General features: G+C 37.7%; 1 protein-coding gene across 2 annotated transcripts in view; it reads right to left on the minus strand.

Annotated features, from left to right (window-relative positions):
* Positions 1 to 26,447, minus strand: part of LOC127639362 (metabotropic glutamate receptor 7-like) — a 281,396-nt gene that overhangs the window by 172,787 nt on the left and 82,162 nt on the right. For both annotated transcript variants that reach the window (XM_052121319.1, XM_052121320.1), the window contains exon 2: positions 22,103 to 22,319. In XM_052121319.1, coding sequence (XP_051977279.1) covers positions 22,103 to 22,319 — 217 coding nt within the window. The remainder of the gene's footprint in view (positions 1 to 22,102; positions 22,320 to 26,447) is intronic.

The raw sequence follows: 26,447 nt of genomic DNA on the forward strand, positions 1-26,447 counted from the left end.
AACCATTGATCAGATGATGGACAAACTGAATGGATATTTGGACAAACGGCTGGGAATAAGGAAGTGCCATGAGGACATCTGACAGAAATACTGTATCAAGCACACAGAGAAGGTGTTTTGGGCCTTGGCTGACATTTAAAAGGTATTATGGAAAGACACTGTGTATTAGGATTAACACCAGTAAAGATGGATTGTATGTGATTTATTAAAAACAAATTGAACAGCATCTGCAGAACTGTGGGACTAACAATTTACAATGTGAGATCAAGGCAGATAAGGCAAAAGTTTGAGTTCTAGCTGAACAATTGTCAAATGAAAAGAAGAAAAAAAGAGAGTCTTTTGAAGGAAAACGATTAGTTGAATTTGCTTTCAAAGCAACTGGAATCGAAAGACTGTTTTGGATTAAAGATTCCTTTCACAACAGTGACATTGATTAAGCAAAAAGATGGTGAATCACCAGATTAATATGCCCTACGTAACGGAACACCAATGAAGGATGGGCTCTTTGTGCTAAAAGTACCTGAAAGAGATTAAATACTGTTCACTGACACACTTGAGGATGGATTTGGCCCAAGATACCAACAAGCCTTATCACTGTGGGTCAATCCAGGAGAAACATTTAGCCAAATCATGCAATGGGCAGGCCATCTAGAGATGGCTATGAGATCAGATAAAGCCAAATCGAAAGGCAGTGACAGCAGTTCAATTCAGTGTGGACACAGATAGACCGTTTTGTGGAAAGCGTGGCCACTCCAGAAGAAAGTGTTGGGCTAAAGGAGGAGGAGCAGAAGGAAATGGGCCATCATCTCAAGAACGATGATCAAACCCACAAGAGAAGGTTTGGACTGAGGCACAAGTTCGTCAGCTCATTGAGAACAAACGTCCACAATAAGAATCAGTGGCCCCCCGTATGAGGAAGACAAGAGACAATCGCCTTTTTTCCCCGCATTAATATGGGTCCATCAGGTTGAATGTTTGGTAGAAACTGGAGTTGCCATTTCAATAACCAATAGTTCCTCTGCAAATACATGAATATGAAGTCTTCTGGACATCTTTCTGGGTAGGGTCAAATTCACAAGGAAGCCTTATTGGCATGGACATTCATCTATTGTTGAACATGATCATATTCACTGACAGACCAACTGGGCCATGGACACATCTACAAATCGATTTCACAGGACCACTGTCACCCAGACGAGGGTATAAATACAGTACATACTGGTTATCATCATTTCCTATGCGAGCCTGTACTCCCGAAGCGGCACCCCGAGTAATGGTGGAAGTAGTCTTTTCCCGCTGGGGTCTCCCTTATGAAATAGATTTTGACAATGGAACCCATTTCACTGGAAAGCTGATGAAGGATGCAATGAAGCTGATGAGGATCAAACAGAAGTTCCACATTCCATACCACCCACAAAGCTCAGGGATGGTGGATAAAATGAATAGATCACTGAAATCATCTCTCACCAAAGCCATTCTGCAGACAGGCCAAGGTTGGCACAAACTGCTACCCGCTAACTTGTGGAATCTGAGAGCTACCCCAAATCGAGTAACAGGACTGACATCATATGAGCTGATGACTGGAACAGCAATGATTTTGCAACCTCCACCATTAGGAGGAGATTCCACTTTTCTCCAAGAGAAGTTGCGACGCTATCCCACAATGTTAGACAAAACCACCAAAGACAATAACAAGAAAGTGCAACAAGCTCAACAACAATGGGATTAAAAATACACTACTGACACCCCACACATTCCCAAAGTAGGCAGCTTTGTTATGGTCAAATGCATTGCTAGGAAAGGCTTAGAGCTGAGGTGGGAGGGACCATATGAAATACTCTTGACAACAGACACAAGTGTTTTCCTTAAGGGGACGGGTGTAGGGACAGATAGGTGGTACCACTGGTCACAAGTTAAATCCTGTCAAGTGAATGAACATAGTGATAATGATGGCTTCTGGCCTGGGAGTGAAAACTGTTCATCCATTAAATTTAGGAAGGTTCATGGCTTGTCCAGGCACTGTTGAAGACTTGTCAGTTTTCTTTTCTTAGATTATTGGGGATTCATTAATTTACACATAATCATAAATGACACATCGTATGCAGGGACATTTCATGGGGTTGGGTTTTCATTGTTTTTCTTTTGTTTTCTTCCTATGATTATTTTCCTCCTCTTTTGTATGTTTATCTCTTTTTATATATCTGGTCTGTCATTTCTCTCTCTCTCCTATCGCTTCATTACAGGTGATGACCTGGATGTGATGGTGTGGAGCTTGACAGCCGTAGCTCCAGTGGAGGGAAATGTAGAAAATATTTGTATGCTGATTGGAAACCCATTTGTTCAACATCATTCTTCAAATTAAAAATGTTCGTTCTCTCCTATGTCTGATAACTAAAATAATTAATACATCATTTCTTTCTTGGCAAAGTAATTAGTGTTTGGCTCCATGACTTCACAACGGTTAAAAAGACAAATTTAATGTCTTGATATTACATACCGTATATTACACCTGCCTATTATATCGTAGGTCTCAAAATGTATGTATTATGTAAATGTGCAGATAGGGCAAAATAAATTGACTTTTACAGAGTATTTCCAATATAAAAAAATAAAAACAATTATGTTAAACATACTCTATGACATCAAATTCTTAGTCATTTTGGAATATACTTGTACATGTACACGTGCTTACTCATTTATTAATAAATTCAGTCAGTCACTGATTCAGATTTGCATCAGTAAAAATAAGAAAATAAAGTCAGCCTGCACTGGCACACAGGAGCATAAGTACAAACAAATTTGTAAGTATCCTTTTCAGTTGACGTAAGCATAAGAACATTTTCATGTCAGTTTCTGCCTTTATAAATTAAAATTTGTTCCACACTTTTGACGTAGGATCAAGTCAATGGAATTTAAGATCAAATCTGATCATACTTATGTTTTATATATGAGGCCCCTATTCATGTTCTATAACGCTTTTGAGCCTTAATGTTTTTTGAGATTATTCTCCTTTTGCGTATTTTCGTCATACAGAGCAAGGCATTGTGTCAGTCGCAGTATCAAATACAAGCCACTCTCTCTGTGATCCATCGTCAGTGAAACACCACCTCTCGCAAAAAAGCTGAGAACCGTCTTGATTTTGTGACGTTTGCGAATCATGTTTGCATTTTGGGGGCGTAACACCAGGTATGTGTCGCCACATTCTGGGGATATGAACAATAAAAGAAGGGAAAAGTTTTGACTTCCAAACAGAACTTATTCTTCCGAAGAAAAGCAATCCTCTCAGGTAAAATTTGTTATAACTGTGATACAGAACATCTAACCAATTTCTGCACTGACCGCTTGTATCTAATTCGCTCCCGTCGCTTACAACAGAACAGCTAACCAATCACTGATCACTTCTTCAGTAGATTACTTGTATACAATAATTTGATTCGCTTATGTCAGATAAAAAGAAACAGCAAAGGTCTGACTGTCTCCATTTAAAAACTGACTATCTTTCTCACAACCATGCATTGGTACAATTCATAAGAAAAGTCACTGGCCAACTGGCGGGTAACACCGTTTTATATACTCGTTTTAAAAGCATAATCGTTCACTTCTGTGATTGTGAAGAGCAATGATTAATGTGCAAAAGTAACTGATATTAATACACGTTAAGAGGCTTGACTCACATTAACGCCGCAGAATTCATTGAGGTCAATGAAGTGGTGCAACTTTACACAAAGTTTTTCACAAACGTTTTTGCTTCACAAATAAAGTCTTTGCTCTTACAAAGCAACAAGATATTTTTTAAAACTGTCCAAATTTGTGACGTAATATTGAATGTCTCAAAATGTCTTTTTAATTAAATATTACTTTATTGTTTCCAAGTCTCAGAGAGAGACCCCAGTTTTTGAACTAATTTAAACTCAACAAGAAAATGCATATGAACCATTTTTTAAAGTAATTTTATTACTTTCTGTTGTCAAAGTAACTGCCATTTTTTCCTCTCTTTTCCAAATACATGTTTATTGTGCACATCCCCTGCTTTATTGGGTGGCAAACTTGTAAAATTGATCCCTCTGTAATGCTTTCTGCAATGGTGAATCCTAAAATGGGTGGGGATTAGTGGCACAATAGTGGTCGTCTTCCTGTTCCGATGTGGGAACATTGTGCACATCTGGCTGCCGCTCCACACTGGGATGACTGTTTGTGATCAGTTGTGTTTTTTGTTTTCTGTTTCTTTTGTTATTTTTCAGTTTGTTTTGTTCTGCTATTATCTGGCTGCTGTTCTACAAAAGCTATTGTGTTTTCTGATACCCCTCTGTTTTCTCGGATGCCACTTTGCAACTTAGATCTGCCTCCTCTGCTTCAGCTTGCCGTGTTTTTCTGTTGCCGCTGTGAACTCTCAGTTGCTGGCTTGCTGCAACCTTTCTTCTTCTTCGATCCTCCATCTGTCAGACTGACTGTGGGCTGAGTTAACACTCTTTTTATCAATCACTCTATTTGCTTACTGTCAGGTCAGGTTGCTTTCCTCTCTGTGAGCTATATATTGATGTTGTGATGGTTGAGGTTTTGGCTAATGTGGTTTTGCTGATGGCTGGTTTTCTCACGGTTATCACTAGTACGTCCAAAGCTTTAGCACTCATCCTGACTCTAGTTTCCCTCATTTTTGGATTAACATCCAACATGGAAACTGGGTATTTGTCATCTGATTTAAAGGCATTAAACAGCCATCCGCACCTCGACTCCGCGAGTACTGCCGGTTGCTTGGTATCAATCGGTGCCCGCGGTATGTACATAGCTCACCCCGAAGGATTTTCAACGTTCAACAGTCAGCACCTTCTGAGATTCCATGGATTTGGTCAATTAATAGAGCATTGAGTAAACCAAAGCTTCTACAAAGGGATTGCTGGACACGGCGATCACTTTTCAACATAAATAAGACAGATTCAAATTATACCTCTACAGGCAACCTTGGTGTATTGCAAAAACACTTTTGCTCTTCTGAACTGTCGCTCCATCTCGGATAAGGGACCCTCTCTTAATGAACTGACTACTGACACCAACCTGGACATGCTATTTCTCCCTGAGACTTGGTAGACGCCTAATGATTACATGCATCTTATCCTGCTTACACCACATGGATATCAGCACTTGTCTAAACCACGCTCATATGGGAAAGGGGGTGGACTTGCGGCCATCTATCAAAACTCAATACCACTTACTCAACTGGATTTTCACAACACTAAGATATTTCAATACATGGTTCAGAAGGTTGGCTCTAACCGTGCCCTTATAATTAAATTATAATTAAAATCTATTCACCAACTGCCTCAGGGATGATTTTCCAGGGGTGGTGGTGGGATGTATGGAGCATAAGCTTTTGCTTTATGCAGATGCTATTTTATTATTTGTCTCCGACCCCACTAGATCTATGCCTTGCCTCCACAGAATTATTAATTACTTTTCTAATTTCTCACAATTTGTCTAAATCTAAAGTTCTGGCTCTGACAGCGTACTGCCCAGTATCGGCTTTTCAGCCGGGTGCTTTCCAGTGGCCCAAACAGGTATATTCAACATTTGGGAATTTTATTCTCATCAAATTTGTGTGATTTAGTTAGAGTTAATTTTGACCCCTTGATAAACAGATTTTCGAGTGATGTGGGCAGGTGGGTTTCATTACATATATCTATGATTGGGAAGGTTAATGTTATTAAAATTAATTGTATTCCAAAATTCAACTCTCCCTGTAGATGTCCCCCTCTCTTATTTCAAGCCATTTAAATGCATAGAGTAGTCCTTCATTTCGAATGGTAAACGTCACAGATTCAGTAAGTTACATAGGCCGATTTACAAAGGGCGACTAGGCCTACCCAATATTTTGTTTTATTATTATGCATTTTGTCTCAGACATATGGCTCATTGGTCGCTTCCTCCTGAGAGAGTCCTTCCCTGGTTTTGTATTGTACGGGAAGTTCTTGCCCCTATTTTGCTATTACAAAGCATTTCTATTAAACTAACCAGAGAAGTTAAGTTACACCCCATTATCTCGCATTTGCACTTGGTATGGACAAAAGTGTCCAGAGTGTTTCATTCAGACATTTATATAAATGTTGCCTTGAGCATATAGCTGAACCCAAAATTATGTATTAATAAGTCCCCTTTCTGCTGGTCAGAGTGGATTGTGAGAGAGGTTAATACGCTCGGTGACCTATATGAGAGTGGAGTGTTGAGATCCTTTGAAAATATGGTTCATCATTTTTAGGATTCCCAGATCTCAGTTCTTTAGGTATTTACAGCTGTGCCAATTGCTCTGTACTATTTTTGGGAGTAGCATACAACCCCCTAAAGCGGCAGCTACTCTGGGAGTGGTGATTACTGCTTTTGGAAAAGGTCAGAAGGCATCAGTGTATTACTCCCTGCTAATTCAAAGTCTGGGGGACAGAGCTTCAACTTCTCTCAATAGATTATGGGAGGAAGATTTATACTTGGTATTGGAGGAGGGAGTGTGGGTTAGGATTCTAAAAAACGTGAAGTCTACATCTAGAGATGTCAAATGTAATTTCAGATTTTACATTGATTCTATTGGACCCGCTCTAAATTGTATAGGCTTGGTCTTAAAGACAAACCCAACTGCTTGCAATGCCAATCAGAAGATGGGGCCACAACCCATGTTTTTTGGTGGTTTGTTAAGATCCAAGAATTTTGGTTGATGGTTCAGAGTTTTATTTAGTTTGACATATTGGATACGCAATTTTAATTTTGCCCCATACTCTGTATCTTAGGCAACGAGGCGGTCATTACTATAGGGGATAGATATATAAAATGTTGGGTCCTAGCCAGAGTAATGATCGGTAGTCGGATAATTTTTAAGGGATGAAAGTCAGCTGGAGCACCCTCATTTAAGGAGTGGTGCACAGAGATGGGTGGGGTGGCGGCATTCGAGGAGGTGATATATATAGAGAAGTGGGGTAGATATTTGGCCTTTTTGGAGAGTTCTCAGGGAGTGACTGTGGAGACGGATTTGTAGTTTTAAATGTGTATGTGCATGTTTGGGGGAGGGGCTTAATGTATATAATTTCAATTTGTGAATGGAATCAATAAAAATTGTTAATAACAAAAGAAAGTATAAATGTTTTTGTTTTTTTATAAATATTTAAGGCAGAACATGCAAGATAGTTGCATTGAACACTTGGACACAAGTGACGTTTTAGCACAGTGTGTGGACATTTTAGACAATTTCTAATGAACCATAAGCAAATATTTAACTTAAATTAAACATTACCCTGCTAAATATTATTATGCAGTCATAATGCATTGATGTTTCGTTAAAAATATAATTTGTTTGGCCTATTTATTATGATGTAGGGTCACTCAACTCTCAGTCGGATGGAAAATGAGTATACCACGCTTACCATTCTACCACTCCGCATAGTTCATTTCAGGTTAAAGGATTAGTTCACCTAAAAATGTAAATTATCTCATCATTTACTCACCGTCATGCCATCCCAGATGTGTATGACTTCTCGTTTATTTCTAGGAATTGTTTAGCTCTCATATTTTTAACTGTGGTGCTTAAATTAACGTTCCAATGTTAAATATAGTATATTTCCAGGCTTTTTTTATTGTATATTTGTACTGATGGTCTTTAAATTAGCATGCTGTGCTTAGCTGTTAGCACAGTAAAACTCTGAATCTAGACATTATATCCAGTAATTGGATGATTGACAGGCAGAAGTACAATGCAAGTACAATTTTCAATGCCAGAAAAACCCTGAAAACGTCAAATGCAAAAGTGGCTAGAAAGAGAAATGAAGTTACCCGCCACTGCCGGTTTTTATCCAAATTTGACAGGTTGAAAACCTTTTTGGAAAATGTGTCATTTTGTTTATCCCTAATATAAACAGCAAGAACATGTAAACCATTTCATTATTATTTTTATTATTATTATTATAATATATTCACAGTATACTCTTAACTTCTAATATCAATTGCAGATTGCAACTGGCTACATACAAAAAAAAAATCTCCCTTGGCACTTTGCTCATATTTTAATAATTCCGTTGAAGGAAGTCAGCAAGGCTGAAGCTTGTCTTTGGGTCTCAGCTTTTGGTATTAATGTAGGATTTGTGGTTGCTCGGTTCCAGCAGTGTATCTCCCCTTTAAAGTCGCAAAGATCAGCTCAGGCTGCATTGTGGAACTTGCAGTTTAAAGCACTACCCCAGGGCGGGAGTCTTCCAGTATGCTGCATGGCGCTCCTGAATACATTTGCTATTTCAATAAAGAGTGTTTGAATAAAACAAATTACGCCTGCTTTAACCCAAACCGGGTGACTTGTTTTCGATGCACAGCTCACAGTTTTGCGTTCAAAGGGGCCAGAGGTGAATTGGAGTTGTTAGGCTGTCTTGAAGATTTACCATGAGCTACTACAGCATGTTGCAGAATGAAGTCACGAGTCATTGATGAACAGATTGACAATTCATGGGATAGATGTGGAGCATAATCCCATCCTTTCCACCCGACTTGTTCTTCGCAAGGTGGAGTGAACAGCAATTTGTGAAACAAAAACATTTGGCTAAGCTAGTTAAGATATAAACAGCAGATTAAAAAAAGGAAGATTAAGGCTCTGTTCCAAAACCTAGTGAGCTTCCTTGCGTATACTGACTGCATAGTTCAATTCAAGTTAAATGGTTAGATCACCCAAAAATGAACACTCTCTCATTTAATCACTGTCATGTCATCCCAGATGTGTATGACTTCCTTCTGCAGAACACAAATTATGATTTTTAGAAGAATATTTACGCTCTGTAGGTCCATACAATGCAAGTGAATGAGTGCCAATATCGAATTTGAAAATGAAGCTCCAAAATCCACATAAGGGCAAAATAAAAGTACTCCAGACGACTCTGGTGGTTAAATCCATCTCATCTGATAGGTGTGGGTGAGAAACAGATGAATATTTAAGTAATTTTTCTTTCACTCTCACCTTCTTATGTTTTTGGTGATTCCCATTATTCAGGCATATCGCCCCCTACTGGGCATGGAGAACAATTTATGATAAAAAATGACTTTACAATTGATCTGTTTCTCACCCACCCCAATCATATCATGTCTGAATACATGGATTTAACCACTGGAGTCATATGGATAACTTTTATGCTCCCTTTATGTGAATTAATATTACCCAAAATTAAAAAAATGCTCTAACTATTGCAATTAACTAATTTTAACAAATACAACCTGATTGTAAAGTGATACAATTTTTAGTCATACCATCCACCCTGACTGCAGCTCTGCTGAGCAAAGCAGAAGGATGTTTGGTTTGCGATTACACAGGGCTGCTTACATACCACAAACAGGTAGGTGCATAAATCACACACTCAGTGCACAGGGTCTGACCTCTGTCTTTTCTGCAAGTCAATTGCACTGTTTACCCATGCAAGGCAAATGTGCATCTAATTCATTAATCAGCCATGCAGTTAACAACTGTCGAACAAGCCCTTAAACATACACTATTGATCAGAGGCGGAGCTCCTGCAACAATTTTGGCAAAGGTTAAATTGCAGCTCATTAGTCCATTATTACCATCCTCTATTCAACATATCGAACCTATGCCATCTTTTTTTAGAGAGATAGAAGGAATTAATTTGCACATTCCCAGTGAATCTTTGTGTCTTTTTCAGGAATTGTATGCTGTAAAGAATGGAGTACTTAGATTTGCTCTTAAAACACAATAAAGGTATCAGTTGGCAATTGATTTGTTGTCATAATAATGATTTGGATCTGGTGAAAAGCAACACAAATAGTGTCAGTGATGCATTCATGTGGTTTAGTTATGTCGTTTAGTTTGAAAGGAAGTCATATCGGTCTGGAACTTAGACTTGAGGGTGTAAATTGTGACAGAACTTTCATTTAGAATGTATTACTTGATATTTGATTTCTTTTTTGATTGTTTTATGAGTGCCACTCCTGGTCCTCCATGACAATGTATTGGCTCACACAATAAGGCAAAGGGGCACAAAATTCTCTGTTTGTACAATTTCTGTGCGACTGCCACTGCTGGTGAAGGGGAGAGTGCTGTGTTCTCCACCTGAGAGGAACGGGTTGGGGGGGGGGGTCTTAATAACGGTTTTCCTCATTCAACTTTTAACTCCACAGGGCACTAAATTGTTACAAGTGGAGTGTATGTGACTGACTAGCTAATAGCAATCTGCCACTACTTTCCTTTGATCGATTGCTATTAAAAGACTAAAGCATAAAATCAAGCGAGCGATCGCAACCAAGCATCGAATGACAACGGTGTAGTAGTAATACGAGAAATCCCAGAGTGCCGATGATTGAAAATACTGACTGTCGAAGCACGTTCCCTCAGCTGACTCATTTACACACAAACATTTTCTTTTGCTGCAACCTGCTGGCTAAAATCTGCAATGTCACAAAAATAAATGTAAAGAGACATCTAGCTTTTACACATCTGCACTGCTCTTACACCTTAATATAGAATGGCACGAACACAAGTACAGTGAAGGGTCCAATTGTTAATGTTCTGAGACATCAGTACTCATGGAACGTCTCTCGTCCAATCTGATTTGAGGACCATAACTAAATGTTGTGTATAATATATATATATATATATATATATATCAATAAGTATCTCCACTGTTCTTGAGAAGTGTTAATCAAAACTGCATTTGTCCCGCCTTTATGTTTTGAAAAGCATCAACAGATTTACCTCTATATAGCTGTCCGGCTGAAGTGTAGTGAAGTGATTGCCTACATCGTGCTGGCTCTGTGATTTCCCTGACACCAAAGCCATTCATGCTCCCACAATTTCAGGTGGATTTAAAATGTAAATTATACCAGCCATATATGGTATCCAGTTTTCCATTCTTGTGAAACCGCGAGTGAAAGATAATTCTGACCGGAAAACACGCTTTGAAACCGAACTGTCCACTCAACAACCGGACTAGAAACCTTAGTCATAAAACTGATTTTGATCTAAAATAATAAGCGAAAGCTCCGACTGTATCCAAAAATAAATTCACTAACAATCGATAACCTACCAACTGAGTTCTGGATACACAAACAGTTAGACTCAAGTGTGCCATTGGAAACCATGATAAGAAAACCGTGTATGTCCAAGTTTTCTAACAAAAATCCAATTAAAATATCAAACAATTCATAAACAGATGTACAATGATATAATTCTATTTATGGTGCTAAAGGTGATTAATTATGTTATTTTTGATAATATTTCAAAAAAAATTTGGGAGATACTGTATGTGCTTTTCATCAGACAGCAATGAGATATATATATATATATATATCTCATTACATTTACATTTTACATTTAAGCATTTGGCAGACGCTTTTATCCAAAGCGACTTACAGTGCACTTATTACAGGGACAATCCCCCCGGAGCAACCTGGAGTTAAGTTCCTTTTGCTCAAGGACACAATGGTGGTGGCTGTGGGGATCGAACCAGCGACCTTCTGATTAACAGTTATGTGCTTTAGACCACTACGCGGATTATCTAATCAGCCAATCATGTGGCAGCAGTACAGTGCCTAATTTCCTGCAGATACAGGTCAGGATCTTCAGATAATGTTCACATCAACCATTAGAATGGGTAAATAATGTGATCTCAGTTATTTGGACCGTGGCATGATTGTTGGTGCCAGATGGGCTGGTGTGAGTATTTCTGTAACTGCTGATCTCCTGGGATTTTCACACACAACAGTCTCTTGAATTGATTCAGAATGGTGCCAATAACAAAAAAAAATCCAGTGAGCATCTGTTCCGCGGACAGAAATGACATGTTGAAGAGAGAGGTCAACAAAGAATGGCCAGACTGGTTCGAAATTACAAAGTCTACAGTAACTCAGATAACCACTCTGTACAATTGTGATGAGAAGAATATAATCTCAGAATGCTATTCTGAGATGCGGGTTGGCGCTGTTTTGGCGGCATGAGACGAACCTACACAATATTAGGCAGGTGGTTTTAATATCTAATCGGTGTATATACTGTATATGGATAAAACATATAGCTTAAATTATACATTTTCCACTGAAGTAAGCTGTTAGATGACACGTGACTCGTGACAAAACAGTGTTTGAATTACTTCATTTTTTTGTGATCATGTCACTTACATCAGTGTGGGTCATAAGCAAAGCATATCAATCTTACAATTTGACTTAAAGGGTCATGAAACACTAAACTACATTTTCTGTGATGTTACCAGATATGTATGTATTACACATGATGATGGACAAAGCATCCATTCATTTTAATTTTGAGAGGAGTTTTGCACTATTTCCGTCTTACGTAAGTTCCAACTTCGAGTCTACTTCATACGATTTGACATTTCCCTGTACTATAGTGCATTGTCACGTCATTATTGTCTCATAATTATTAATGACACATCGTGGTGTTATCCAATGAGAATGTGCTGTCTCATGATTATTCATTAAGCCATGTGACCAGCACTTCAAACTCTCAAGTGCCTCTAAAGGCTTTCAATCAATGGTAAACTGATTTTACTTGTTCGCACAGCTAACAATGTGAGTGTTTGCGATATGCGGTAAGACAGACAGTATCTGACTGGGGCTAGTTTCAGATGTGGTTTACATTGATTGTCCCAGACACAAACCGTCCATCCATCCATCCATCCATCCATCCATCCATCCATCCATCCATCCTAAATGTAAGTGTGTTAACCGATCTAAGCAGACTTGTAAATCTTGACTCATAGATGGAAGCTATGGTATGTTTAGAAAAAATCAAACAATTTGGTTTATAGATGGATTTTTTCAGTTTACTTTGAAGTGTCCACAATAACACAACCGTGCATGGCAATAGTCACAGTGTACTTTATTACAGAATAGTGGCATTCATATATTAAAATGTTTATGTTGCACTTTAAGAACAAATCCTAATGAGATCACATTGACCATGTACATTGTAGTTAGAAACTTCAGGACTGAAATGAAATTTCAGTCAGAATTGTCAGGTTTGTTGGCTAAAGAGGAACAAACTCTACCACTTTCTAAGGAGAAATTGTCAAATTATAATGATGAATTTTCTCAGGGGATGACACTAATTGTGGAATTGATTCATTCTAAACAGTTAACTTTTTCAATCGTTGTCCACTTATTCCGTCACATAGAAACAATGCAGGTGAGTGTCACTAAAACTAATGGGTTCCCAAGTGAGACAAATATCAACAAATATTGATCAACTTCAAGAGGACACCTCCGGGGTAAAGAAAAAGCATGTCATTTAGCAACAATTAAGATCTGACAAAGCTGAAGGCCACATGCATTTATCATCTGAAGTTCCAGGATCTTCGAGATTCTGCAGTTGTGAGAAGGTAAAAATCTGCAAAACGAGGATATTCTCTGACATTTGAGATACAAAAACTCATATTCTAGTGTGCTTCAGGGGTAGAAAATGTCAGAGCTGCTCATGTTGACATGGTTTGGTATAATAATTAATTTCTTGGAAATTCACTGTGTAGGAAGGGTTCATTTTATCATCTGCGCCTTATAGAGGTGTAAGCAACATCATGAATATTCACATTCAAATGCGTTTAGTCTAAATTAAACCCATTGATTAATACAATGTTGTATTTGTATTGATCTTGGATTATTTTATTCTGCTTTTAATATTACTTATTACCTCACAGATGGTTAATTCACATCTTGATCTGAATACTTCGCCACAATTCATGATGCCAGAAGAGATGATACTGTAGCACCAAATCTCCAATGTACCCCCACCACCTCATTAATATTTAGTCCAGTCTCAATGTTACTCTACATTTTCACTATTGCAATTGTTATGATGGTGGTCTTGCAAATGAGATGCTGTTCTTTCTTGATGGCATATTAACACAGATACAGCAATAAATAATGGCTCAGTTTCAACACCTAGTGAACAGCTCTGGTGCCTTCTGTTTACATGGGCAGCTATCTTTTTCACTTTGCAAATGTTGGTATGACTAAACATGCTTCAGATGGACATAATTGGCCATTGAAATACATTTCTCATCTCATGTCAGCGTTGCATGCTGTGTTAAGTTAAAAACAGTTCAACTTGTATCTTGAGACTGCAGTGTTCTGTTCTATTCTGTTGCACTTCATCAACCCTGATATCATGCGTATATCACCCAGACGTCTATTTGAAGCATGTTTAGATCTGGAAGACATATTGTTTAGGTTGTTTGCTCATCTGCAATATAAAATATCACACTAAAATCCACACTAATACAATTTTGTTTGAAAGCACATTGATTTCACTATATTTACGGCTCTCATCCACAATAGAAATGGAAGTGTAGGCGTAGTTCTAGCAGGAAAATCTCAGGATTTATTCTATCAGTCATCTCATCCAATCACAATACAGCCTTTGCTTTATAATCCTGCACAGCTGTCTTTCATTGTTTGCATACTTCCGTTCTTTCACTCCCCTCCAACCAGTATCCACAAGTTTATGTCATCGCCTATGGCAGGATCTGATGGTTCAAGCAAGTATTTAAGCGCTGAGCCGTAGGACAGGGACCAATAAAAGTATTCCCAAACCTGTATATTTCCAAAATCATAAAAGTATAATCCCATTCTACCATATCAAACGCCTTTTCAGCAGCTAGTGAGATGACTGTGACCGAAGTCTGATCATTCGCCTCTGACCACATAATATTGATGAGACGACTAATGTTATCAGAAGAGCTGCGGTCCCGAATAAACACCATCTGATCTATGTGCATAAGAGATGTCATAACTTTACTTAATCGGTTATCCAGAATTTCTGAGAATATTTTAACGTCTAGCTGGATCAGGGAATTACACTCACTTGGATCTATGTCCTTTTTAAGAATCAGACTGATCTGGTCATGGTTGGCGGAAGTTTCCCATTCTTTAATGATTCCGTATAAACGTCTAACAAAAGTGGAGGCAGTTCTGTAGCATATGATCTAAAATATTCAGCAGTAAAGCCATCTGGCCCAGTGCTTTGCCTGTAGCCAAGGCCTTAATTACCTTGCCAAGCTCCTCCAAGTTTATTTCAGAATCAAGAGAACTGTTTTGCTCATTTGTCAATTTAAGGAGTTCTAATGGTTCCACAAAGTTTCTAATGTCTTTATCAGTAGACGAAGACATGGTACTATAGAGATCTGGCAACAACTCTTAACTCACCAGGGCATGATCTGAGACTAAAATGTTTCCAACTGAACAATTAACATTAGATTAAATGAGGGACTTAGATAATAAGAAAAATCTATTCTACAATAAATCTTATGGACTGATGAAAAAAATGTATAGTCCCTACCAGATGTGTTCAAATGTCTCCAAATATCTGTAATACCAATACTTTTACACTGTTGCTCTAGGGGTCTTGCACACTTTTGCTTCACAATGATCAAGGACTGAGTCCATCAAAAGATTAAAGTCTCCTCCCAATATAATATCAAGAGGGGAGCCAGCGGCTTGCAACAAATCTTCAAGATCTATAAAAAAGCCCTGATCATCAGCGATAGGTGCGTATATATTAGCCAAAATCAGCCCTTGACCATTAATATCTGCTAAAACTCTTCCTAATTTATCTTTAATTTGTTTGATACATTTGAATTGTAGATGCTTATTAATCAATGTAATGACTCCCCTGCTCTTACTTGAGCCAGCACTAAAGAAAACATGTCCACCCCATATCTTCCCAAATTTTTCAGCTTCATGCAGCTTCCTTGATGAAACACTATATCATATCTCTTAAGTTTAAGAAAATAAATAACATTCCTTCTTTTTATGGGGTGCCCCAACCCATTCACATTCTATGTGGATAGAGACAATCCACTCATATTAACATTTGACATTTTGACATATTAGAAAAAATAGATTGTGTCAAAAATAAAATTATAACAACCACATTCCAACATTAGAGCAACAATCAAACCCTTAGACCCTTTTGGCCAGGAACATCAGTGCAAAAGCGACTTTCCATTGATGTAAGAGTTTCTTGCATTCTTTGAATCGATCAAATTTCTCTCTTTCAAATTCACAAAGTCTGGGAACAAGAAAATGCTGTGGTTCTTCCAAGAAAGCCTTACTTTACTCCTCGCCTCGTGTAACATGGGAACTTTATAAGATGATCTTAGAAATTTGGCCAGAATTGATCGGGACCTGTCTCCATCAGCAGAAATCTGAGCCGGAACTCTGTAAGCTTACTCGATTTCCAGCTTATGGCTTGTTATATTGAGCAGACTCGGGAAGAGCTCGTCTAGGAATTTATCCATATCTTGGCATTCTTCGATCTCAGGAATTACAACAATTCGGACGTTGTTTTGCCGGTTATGATTCTCAATGTCTTCCAACTTTTCCCAAACGCGCTCCAAGTCTGTCTTGGTCGATATAGTGGGTTAGCAGCTAATTCCCTCTCCGATGACTCCAGATAATGTATCAGTTTCTCAACATCTGACATTCTTGTAACCAACTCAATTAATTTTTTCTCCATGGCAGTGATCGATCGACATATTACAGCAAGGTCCTACAAGTCAGCAAGACCTTCTTCAGCATTGCCATCATGCTCGACAGCTGACACTGAACCTCTTCCAGCGCAACGTCCAAATTCAGTCCCTGGTCTGCGGCCCTGTCAGTGGCTTCAATTGAGCACTTAAATGTCTTTTTGAATTCTTTGACTTTTTGTCTGCCTAGAACAGTCAAGAATCTGAGTATATTGAATCTCACCGGTTTATGATGTAAAATGTATTAAAATTATCAAAGTGTACAGAGCTCGCCGTTCACACATCCGACACTTGCATGGCACCACGTGACTCCCAAATAAAGTATCTTAGAAGTTGGCTGCTACCTATATTTTGGAACATCTATGGCGCCATAACATGCTGTCTTGGTAGCTAACTAGGAGCTAATGGAACAAATTTCAAATGAATTTAGAACAAACTATGATCATTAACTCAAAAGTAATGACATTTTATGAATATATTGCTATTCAGAGACATAATTAATATTTCTCAAATCTCTTGAGCTTCTGTTGTGCTTCAGGTCTATAAGCCACAGTGCTGATGAAAACATTGCTGATTGCTAGTTGATGGATCAAAGGTTCTGACCTGATTCCTTTGAGTCTCGACCACTGAAAGTGTTCATTTTCAGAGCTGTAATTTGAATATTAACCTGCTAAACCTTCAAAGGAACATCAAGACATAGAGGACAATGATAGACATTCAAATAGCCCAATTTCTTTCTGTCTGTTCTCAGAACTGATATAAAATACTCAGAAAAATGCAACCAGCAGGATTCCAAACTTGAATAAAGTAGTGTTCTTAACTGACCTCAGGTTATTTCATAGGAGAAAATTTTACAGACATAACATAATGTTCCAAAAGACCTCCAAAACAAATTATTGGTTAAAACGGCTATGGAATTAATATTTTTGCTAAGGTAAACACGAGTATTGTTCACCCAAAACACCCTGGCAACCACACAGAAATTATCTAACAACCACTAGAAACACTACAGTAACCTCAAAGCAATGTGCATACTACTCAGAACAACTTAGCAACCTTAAAGCAACACCCTCCACCTAAGAAAGCCCCAGAAATAATTTAATTAGCACATGACAATCAGCTAACTACTCAGCACACAACCTTAAAGCAACACCTTGCATCCAATTATGCCCTAGCAACCACCCAAAAAAACAAAGCAACATTCTAAAAACTACTCAGAATACCTTAGCAACTGCTTAGCAATACCCATGAAAAACCCACAACATCACAGGCAACCATCCACCCACATTTTCTTCAGTTATTTTTCTTTTTCTTTTTTTGGTTGTTGTTTTAAACTTTCAAAGTTTTTGGGAACATGTCAAAGAAGGAACAGCTGCAAAAAAAAATAAATTAACATTGCAATTAAAACTTTTATTTAGAGTTCAAAGTTGCCTATTACACCCCTGCAACCTTCAGATAACTAGATTTTCTAAACCACAAAGAGCTTTTTTGCTCACTTCAGGCTCCTATGTGTTTATTCGGGCAAGACCATTTGACTGCTCTAACTACTCAAAACCTAAGTACAACCTCGGCAGGATCTTGTACAATTTTAATGAGCGATCAAACAACATATGATGTCACTTCTATGCAATATCAATGTCAGGTTAGCCCTTGGGATGTTTTTCGTGAGGCATTATTTCTTTGAAATCCACACAAAATAATGTGTGAGGGTCAATGTTACAAATATAGTTGTCTGGCAGAATTTTTGTAAATACTTTGGGTTAACTCACTGTCAGTCAATTCAGCAGAGACATATAGCTTTATCAAAACTACATCTATTTCGATATGGTTGTGATAATAAATATATTGTACATTGGTAGAAATTCTATTCAATGGCAGATGGGGGGGAGTTTTCAGGAAACCTGTTTGAAAACAAGTTTCTGTCATTATTTATTTATTTATTTATTTTTCAGAACATTGGCAGTTTTTAGGTGGAGGGGCCTGAAGTCTTTGCACCTTTAAAACAAGGCTGAATAGGAGGTATACATAGAATAATACATGTTTAAACATTTAAACAGCTGGCCATTTCTTTTATGAAGGTTTGTACAGTCCACAGTGCTGCTAGTGTATTTAATTCCTTCTATGAAACAATTAGAGTGCTCCAACTCATAACTACGACTAACCAGGAATATGTTGCCCCAGTAGCATTCAACATGCGTGTTTTTCAAAATGCTCTCAGGTGCACTTTCTCCTCTAGTTAACTAAAGTTCAGTGAGCATGTTTAATCCCCCATCAGACATTTGTGCAACAATTCAAGCATGTTTACTTCTCCCTGTGGAACTACTGATAGCGTTTTGAGAAAGCAACCTGAGAGACACTGGGTTTTGGAAACGTGTTCTCATAATCAATGGTGGGTATGATACGGAGTTTGCATTTTCACAATAAACTTAAATATTTACTTCACTGTCGTTCAGGTTTGGGGTTGGGGTTAGGGACGATGACTGATTGTTGACTGGGCTAATGGGGGCAGTGCCCCGGAGCCTCTGACCGCCAAAGACCTCGTGCTGTGTCCCAACCCTCAAAAAAAAAGCCACAGTAGATGTAAAACAGATATAGATTGACAATACTTGAATTATGCCAGTTACTATTGGCATAATGTTAAATAAATAAATTATATATTTTTTCTGTTCCTGGCTTCCTTCTCAGTTACTAGCAGTCTCTTCTTAATACATTATTGAAGTTAAAATATTGTAGAGTATGCCAGTCGTGGTTCATTTTTGCGCTTTTTGCAATTTACTATGCACATGGTATGTTTTTTTTGTAATTTCAACTTTATTAACTGTATTTGCAATCTTTTTCACATTTGTGACTTATTTTATTATTGTGTTATTTGTGCTGTTTATTACATTTTACAATTGCGACAACAGGAGGCCTTAAAAAAGGCTTGAATTGTTTAATGGATATGATTATTTGTTAGGAAAGTGGTTCTATCAGGAAGACTCGCAGACTTGAGTGAAATTTACTCTTTGGCGTAGACTCTGCTCTGGCGGTCTGAGGAAGTTGTACTCGGAACGTCATATCCTGTGGGAGATAGGAGGCAAGGGTGAGGAGCCTACCCCTGTGCAGGACAGGACTCAACTGTTAGTGGTGGGGTTGGTGGAGGTTGCTGTGTTAGCACACTGAAACAACAATGTGATAGATTGTGAGCAGACTTATAAAGCAATGGCTTACATGTGATTGGCTCGGAATTACACAGCTAATGGTGCGATGATGTACAGCTGCTAGTCTTCCCGCTAGAACTATGCTGTGCTTACATTTCCAGGAATACCATAGTATGTTTTCTTTGGTCAGACTGATCACACTGTGAATTCAGCAACAGTAGGTTGAAAGTTCTGCTGTTGAAATCAGTCTGTGCTAATCGAAATTCTAACCACTGCCCCCAGTGGCCAGAGCTGGAAGTGTTGTTTACCAGCTGAAATGTCAAGATGGTGGTGCCAAAAGAAAGTTGTATTTTTAGTTGTTAATTACATTATACAGTCAACATGAATGCATATTTACTGAACTGAAACCCTAACCCCAACTCCAATGGTCCTTTCCAGTCAATTTGGAGACTCAGAATTTCCAACTTCCCACCAATAATACATATTGAAAATACTTTTTTGGTTCTGGAACAAAGTTCCTGTCAAACAATCATAGCCCTAATCCTACATCTAAAATCAGCCAGAATTGATTACTTAATAAGAATATTGTTCAAGTGCCTAACCCCAGCTCTAAGGCTGGAATTTCCAAATTCCTACTTGGAAAAGTGCAACAGAACACCACTTTACGTTGGACTTTCAAGGGTGAAAACTTGTATATGGAATCGCACAACTACAATTTAGCATAGATGCAGGTATAAGACAAACAATGTTGTTTGGCCCTCAATCTTACTTCATTTGTCCATTTTAAGTGCAAAAATCTGTACATTATCTGCACAACTTATTGCTTACTTCTACTAAACTACTTGAAAAAGTGTCCTTTAGCAACCAAACCGCAAAAGAAAAGTGAACATGAATTCTGATAAAGTGTGAAATAATGCTAATATGAGCATTCTAAAACACTGACAGTCAGTAGAGATATATTCCACCTCACATCTAAATCTGACACTGGGCCCAATTAGTAGAATTTGCTGAGCTCGAAAAGCCTGTGAAGTTGAGTGAATCTGGATATAATCCATATCTGAGCTGCTACATATTCAAGATCACTAACAACAGATTTCTATTTGACAGTTTTTTGTTTTGTTTATTTATTTATTTATTTATTTTTAGCATACAATGTTTTGTATGTTGTGTATACTGTAGTTATACACTACTAAATTATGGGAAAAAATTACATTCATGGAGCAACGTTCGAATCTGGCATGTTTAATTTTTCCTTAAAACTTTTCTTACATAAACCATTGCATCAAATTGAATGTGCCAATTTATGCATGATTTGCCCATTAATTTGTTCTGCTTGTGTTTCTTGGCTGAAGAAAGCAGTCCCTACCAATAAACAGCAATATATCAAGAATATTAAGCACAATTGTTTTTATTGACCTCTGTGCCAAAGTCTCCTCAGAAAGATTGAATGTAAATCATGGCAAAGCCTTTCCTTCAAGTACCCACCTTATATATGTATATACATTTATAAAATAATTACATGATACATTTAGCCAAAACCTCACAGGGTGACTGGCCTCCCGTAACAGTAGTTCAATTCAATAAGAAATGGCATTCACTACCTATTTTACTTCAATAATGCAACATTTTTGAGTGAAATGATTTCCATGTGTGAAAAGTGGGCATCCCATTCCAGAAAGGTGCCAGGTGGTTGACAGAGAGGTGTTGACAAGTCAGAGGACTTGGTGGTGTCAAACAAAAATTCATTTTAAAGGCCAATCAAACTATTACATGGTGATTACAAGATATTACTTGTCAAGTTTGCTTATGTTTTTCCTTTAAGAAACATATGTATAACAATTAAAAAAGTTTACTGGGTTGATATACCATAGATCCCATCAAGCAACCACAAGTAAAGTACCCTTTATGTCAGGTTACACCTTACAATCTACTTTGAGCCCTAAAAGTCAAGTTCCAGGAATTTGCTTTCATCACTAATGAGGAAGAAGGCTAGAATGAATCTCCTTTCCTTGGGATGTATAATTTTTTATATTTTTTGCAATGCAATTGAGTAAGAGTGTGTATTGTGTTGGAGCCATCTCTTAAACACAACATCTCCACCATTGACAGACACTCGTCTTGTTTAAATATTAATTTATTTGAGAGGTGGTTTTCAGTGTAACCTGTTGTTGGGACGAACAATGCAAATTTCCCATTGAGGGTTTACAGCTGTGTCTAGCAATCAACTTTGAATTGCAGAGATGAATAATGAATGATATCCAAACATTTCTCAGTGAATAGAACGTGTTTTTTAAAAATATAGTCTGCAAACATTGACTACGCCGGCAGACAATACAAAAAAATCTGTGTTTGTGCCACTACATGATTTGCATAATTCATGGAGTGAATCAGGTGCTAAATCTTGCCCCCCCCCCCATATCTTCAAAGATACAAAGCATAATGTTTGCATTTTTGACTCACCCGCTTCTCTAGAAATCTGCATGAAGGCCTCAACTCCTTTCTCACCGTAGCTTCCCTCCGAGGCCACAGTAGATACGTAGTTCCATCCCATTGCTTTCACTATGTCCACCATGGCCTGTGCCTGAAAAGAGTCGGGTGGTACCACGCGAGAGAAGAAATCGTACCGGCGGTCGTCGCTTAGTTCTGGGGCAGTGGAAGCGTAGCTGATCTGCGGAATCTGAATCCAGACAAAAAGAAGGTGGTTAGATCAACTGCGGTCATTAAACTAATACTAAACTTAACTACTATCCAGAGACACAAATGGTTCAAGAAACGAAAATTGTTTTGCAGAACGTAACCAAAAATGGGAACAATATACCTATCAGTTGTTCTAAACTGAAAACATTATTTTTAAATGCTGAAAACCGGTTAATAACTGGTTAATTTTGTTTCGATAATTAAACCAAAGACCAAATGGTTTATCACAGTAAATTTTCGGAATAACAGAACTTCTTGTTGCCTTTAAAAAAAAACAAGGCTGCTGTCTTTTAGTAGAATATAAGCATGTGCTTTGATTCTGAAGGAAACTTCAAGTTTGAAAACCAATGTTAAAAAAAAAATCATTAAAATAATTTGGCCCGCAAAAGGTGACGTTTAGTCCAAGTGTGCCCATGCAGTGTGTGCATGCATGCAGAGAGAGAAAGATTTAGGCTATTAATTGACTTTAGGTGGCCAAATACATATTTTGGGGGATTTAATTAACATTAAGAATACATATTCACATATTTTTGCTTATTTTGGGTGTTGCAAGTTGCTTATTTTGTTCTTGTTTTTTCCAAAACATGTGCCTTGTTTCTCTTGTGAGATCTGGAAAAAAGTTAACTGGTATATCACTCACCCTTAGCAGAGGGTAGCTTCATTTGAAAAAGAATGGTATTAACAATTCTTAATTTTTTTTCTAACTGGTTACCATTTAAAAAAGAAGTTGTGAAATGTCAGAACATGAACAAAAAAATACTGTTTATGCTCAGAAAACCCAAAATGAACAACATTTTGTTTTTAATCCCTGCTACTAAATTTACTACATTTTCTGAAAATAAAATACTACAAAATACTACAATACACACACTCACACACACACATATACTGTATATTCAATGCATATAATATTCTAGAATGAAATATTCACTGTTGCATTCCAGTCGTTCACATCAAAAGCCCACAGTAAGAATATTCATAAGACTAAAATACTCACTAAATGCTGGTTAGCATAAAATTGCTCAGATTCTTCTACCCTAATTGAAGGACTGACTTCTGCTCTGAAACTCAACGATTCAACCTTTTGAAATTATTAACTATTGTTCTGACACCATTTATGTAATGAAGTCATGAAAATATCCTCAGCTGAGGCATCAGATCCAAGATTATCATCAACAACAGCAGCCAGTGACTTTTGGGAAATGTTACAATGTTTGCAATATCCACTTGCCTGGAGTTAGCATATTGGGGAACTATACAGTATATGTGAATGGCTATGTTCGGAATGGAATACTGGTAAAGTCAAATCAATTTTATTTGTATAGAGCTGTACAGAAAATTGTGCTGTAATGTCTTAAAGTCCTTGTTGAGCAGTTTCATTGAAGGACGTCTTTGGAAAATCATGTCTTAAAGTTATGCCCCGAGATTACTAGTTTGCTATTTAAAGGTAACTACTCTGAATACTACCTAGTTGGTGTTATATAGCACTAAACATATATTGCAGTAGTATGCTGCACTGTAGAATGTGGTAACATTACATTACATAACATTGCATGTTAATGGTGTCCTGTTTTCTTGGATATTGATATTTTTATTTTGTATTTTTAATTAAATTTTGTGTAATAATATATCAAATATCTGCAATCTGATCAAATAATAAATCTAGATATACTCTACATATCCATACAATACACTGCAGACATTGTAAGAGTAGTATGTTAGCCTGTTGTTCCAAACATAGACATTTCGATGTCTTAATGCAATTTTAAATTAGTTAATCTGCAGCGTTCCTCATCAGCAAACTAACAATGTCCCACTGATCCACCAAAGCCCAGACATGTTTTCTATTTTCTGCATGACAGCAGCCATGTTTCGTCTTCTGTGTCAGAAGTCTTGCACAAAATACTGAGCAACTCTCAGTTATACTAACAAGAAATGTAAAAGCATGCTGTGACAGACGTGTGTCTAGACTTTTTGTGACACTTTTCAGTGTTTATTCAGAAAACTCAAGTGTAAGTAACTGTACTAACCCTCAAAAGACTAGTAAAAAAAATGGAAGTCTGGAATGGACTACGTTTATGACATTTTTGGGTGCTTCATCAAGCTTTGAAGTGATTTGCTTTCAACTGCCATTTTAACAAATGTCCCTTTCTGTTAAGCAGAAGAAAGAAAATCAGATGGGGTTTGAACAACATGGGTGATGGATTAATATTTGGGTGAACTATCTTTTTAAAAGAGACTATTTTCACTCTTGCCATGTGATCAGCTAGCTCTTAAGCTCTGAGTACACAAGAATGTGATCTTAAAAGGTCAACGCTCCAGTAGGCATCTAAGAAACATGACAGATCCTTGGAAAACTTCAAAATGAGTTTGACTCAACTTGCGCTCTGGGTTTTCTTTGCAATTATCTCCCTGCTTTTTCTGCATTTGCCAGAGGTCTGGGATTACCTGATCTTTGACCAACTCGGGCCAGACATATTCTTCTCCAGAAGTTAATTCCCTCCTCTGAAGATGACTGGAATGCATGTCAAAAGCAAAGTTTAGCCAGGCACTGTTTTTTTCAATTAGCCTTTTGATCTCCCTTGATTGAATGGTGGGCAAAGCTTTTCCATTAAACTGGTAAATAGGAAGATATATGTGGGACAGCAATCTGGGGGAGGATGTGAAAATGGTGTGCTTTTGGGAGAAAAAAAAACTCCAGTAGATAACAGAAGGTAAAGTGAATAAACAACAGTAATTATTATGTTGCAATGAAAACGGCTCCCCTTAATTACTGTAATGAAAGCATTTCGTGCTGTATCGAACAGTACTTTGTCCAAAAACTCTTTCGCAAGCTGTCAGTTTTTATGCTAATTCTCTTTCCTGGCACAGAAAACTATGCTGGCACTTGCGGATGCAATTTATGGAAATCTCTGGCAACTTTAGAAGGAAACGGCTGAACAAAGAATATTTATGCATTGAATATTAAACTTTAATTTTGCAATGAAGAGTCGCTTTTTTTTATTTTATTTTGGCCCTTTTGCCACATTAATTCATAGCAGAGAGACAGAGAATACGAAATTGGGAAAAAAGAGGTCAAAACAAGATTAGGAAATAAGGTTTATCCAGAAAAGATCTACGGCTCAAGGTGGTAAGATGGTAAAAATGTGGTTATCAACAAAACTGTGCCTCAGTTTTCCTTGAGATTACAGGACAGGCTAAAAATAAATTGTTCCTTAGTTAAAAAACACCATGTATCACAGGCAATTGCATGTGGCCCTGGACGTTGGGGGGGCCCCCACCCCAGTAGGAAAGCTCCACAAAAAAGGCTGTGACATGTGAGGGGTGACATGATGTTCTGGGTATACGCACGAATATGCTGTTGTCAGCGCTCTTGGAGCGGTTCATGTTAGAAGCTGCTGGGGTCAAGACAGCTGAGTTTTTTTAAGTAAGGTTCAACTCTACAAGTTGAGATATAAATAAATTTGATCACACTTTAATAAACTTTTGAATATAGTTGATTATGTAATGCAAAGGTGAAAATGTATCGGCTTGTAAAACATACCCTATAGTAAAAAAACCTTTGATGTCAAAAGATAGCACTGTTTATCTCGTATTTATTTTGTTGTATTTCCATACTTTGCTCTAATAAAGGGACAGGAAAGAAAAAAATAATAGGTTTATATGCTATAATATATTTCATTTATGTAAATTATGCATGTCATTGTTATAGTTAATGCTATTATTGTTATTGTTGATGGGGTAGTAGTGGTGGTAGTACTGATAGTTATATTAGTATAGAACAATCTATCATCCCTCCCACCTGCCTCCCTTATAAAACCCAATTCCAAAAACATTCTATTTATACACTCATAGCTTATATACTTTATTAGCTGTCTGGGTCGGGGGGCTGCTCTAGTACTGTCGGTGGGTGCATTTGGCACATCTTGTCGGCATAGGCATTGCCTGTGCGAATTTTGGTTTGCCTGGCCCCTCCCTTTGCCACATCTGCCGGCGGTCCTTTCTCTTATTTTAACTTAACTGTGTCGGAGTGCTATCTGGGTTTGATGTGGTGTCTCTGGCTGTGGAGACAACTGGTGCACACCACAATTCCAGATTTAGAATTTGG

This window comes from Xyrauchen texanus, chromosome 48, assembly GCF_025860055.1.
Source record: "Xyrauchen texanus isolate HMW12.3.18 chromosome 48, RBS_HiC_50CHRs, whole genome shotgun sequence".
In the NCBI taxonomy this organism is placed as follows: domain Eukaryota; kingdom Metazoa; phylum Chordata; class Actinopteri; order Cypriniformes; family Catostomidae; genus Xyrauchen; species Xyrauchen texanus.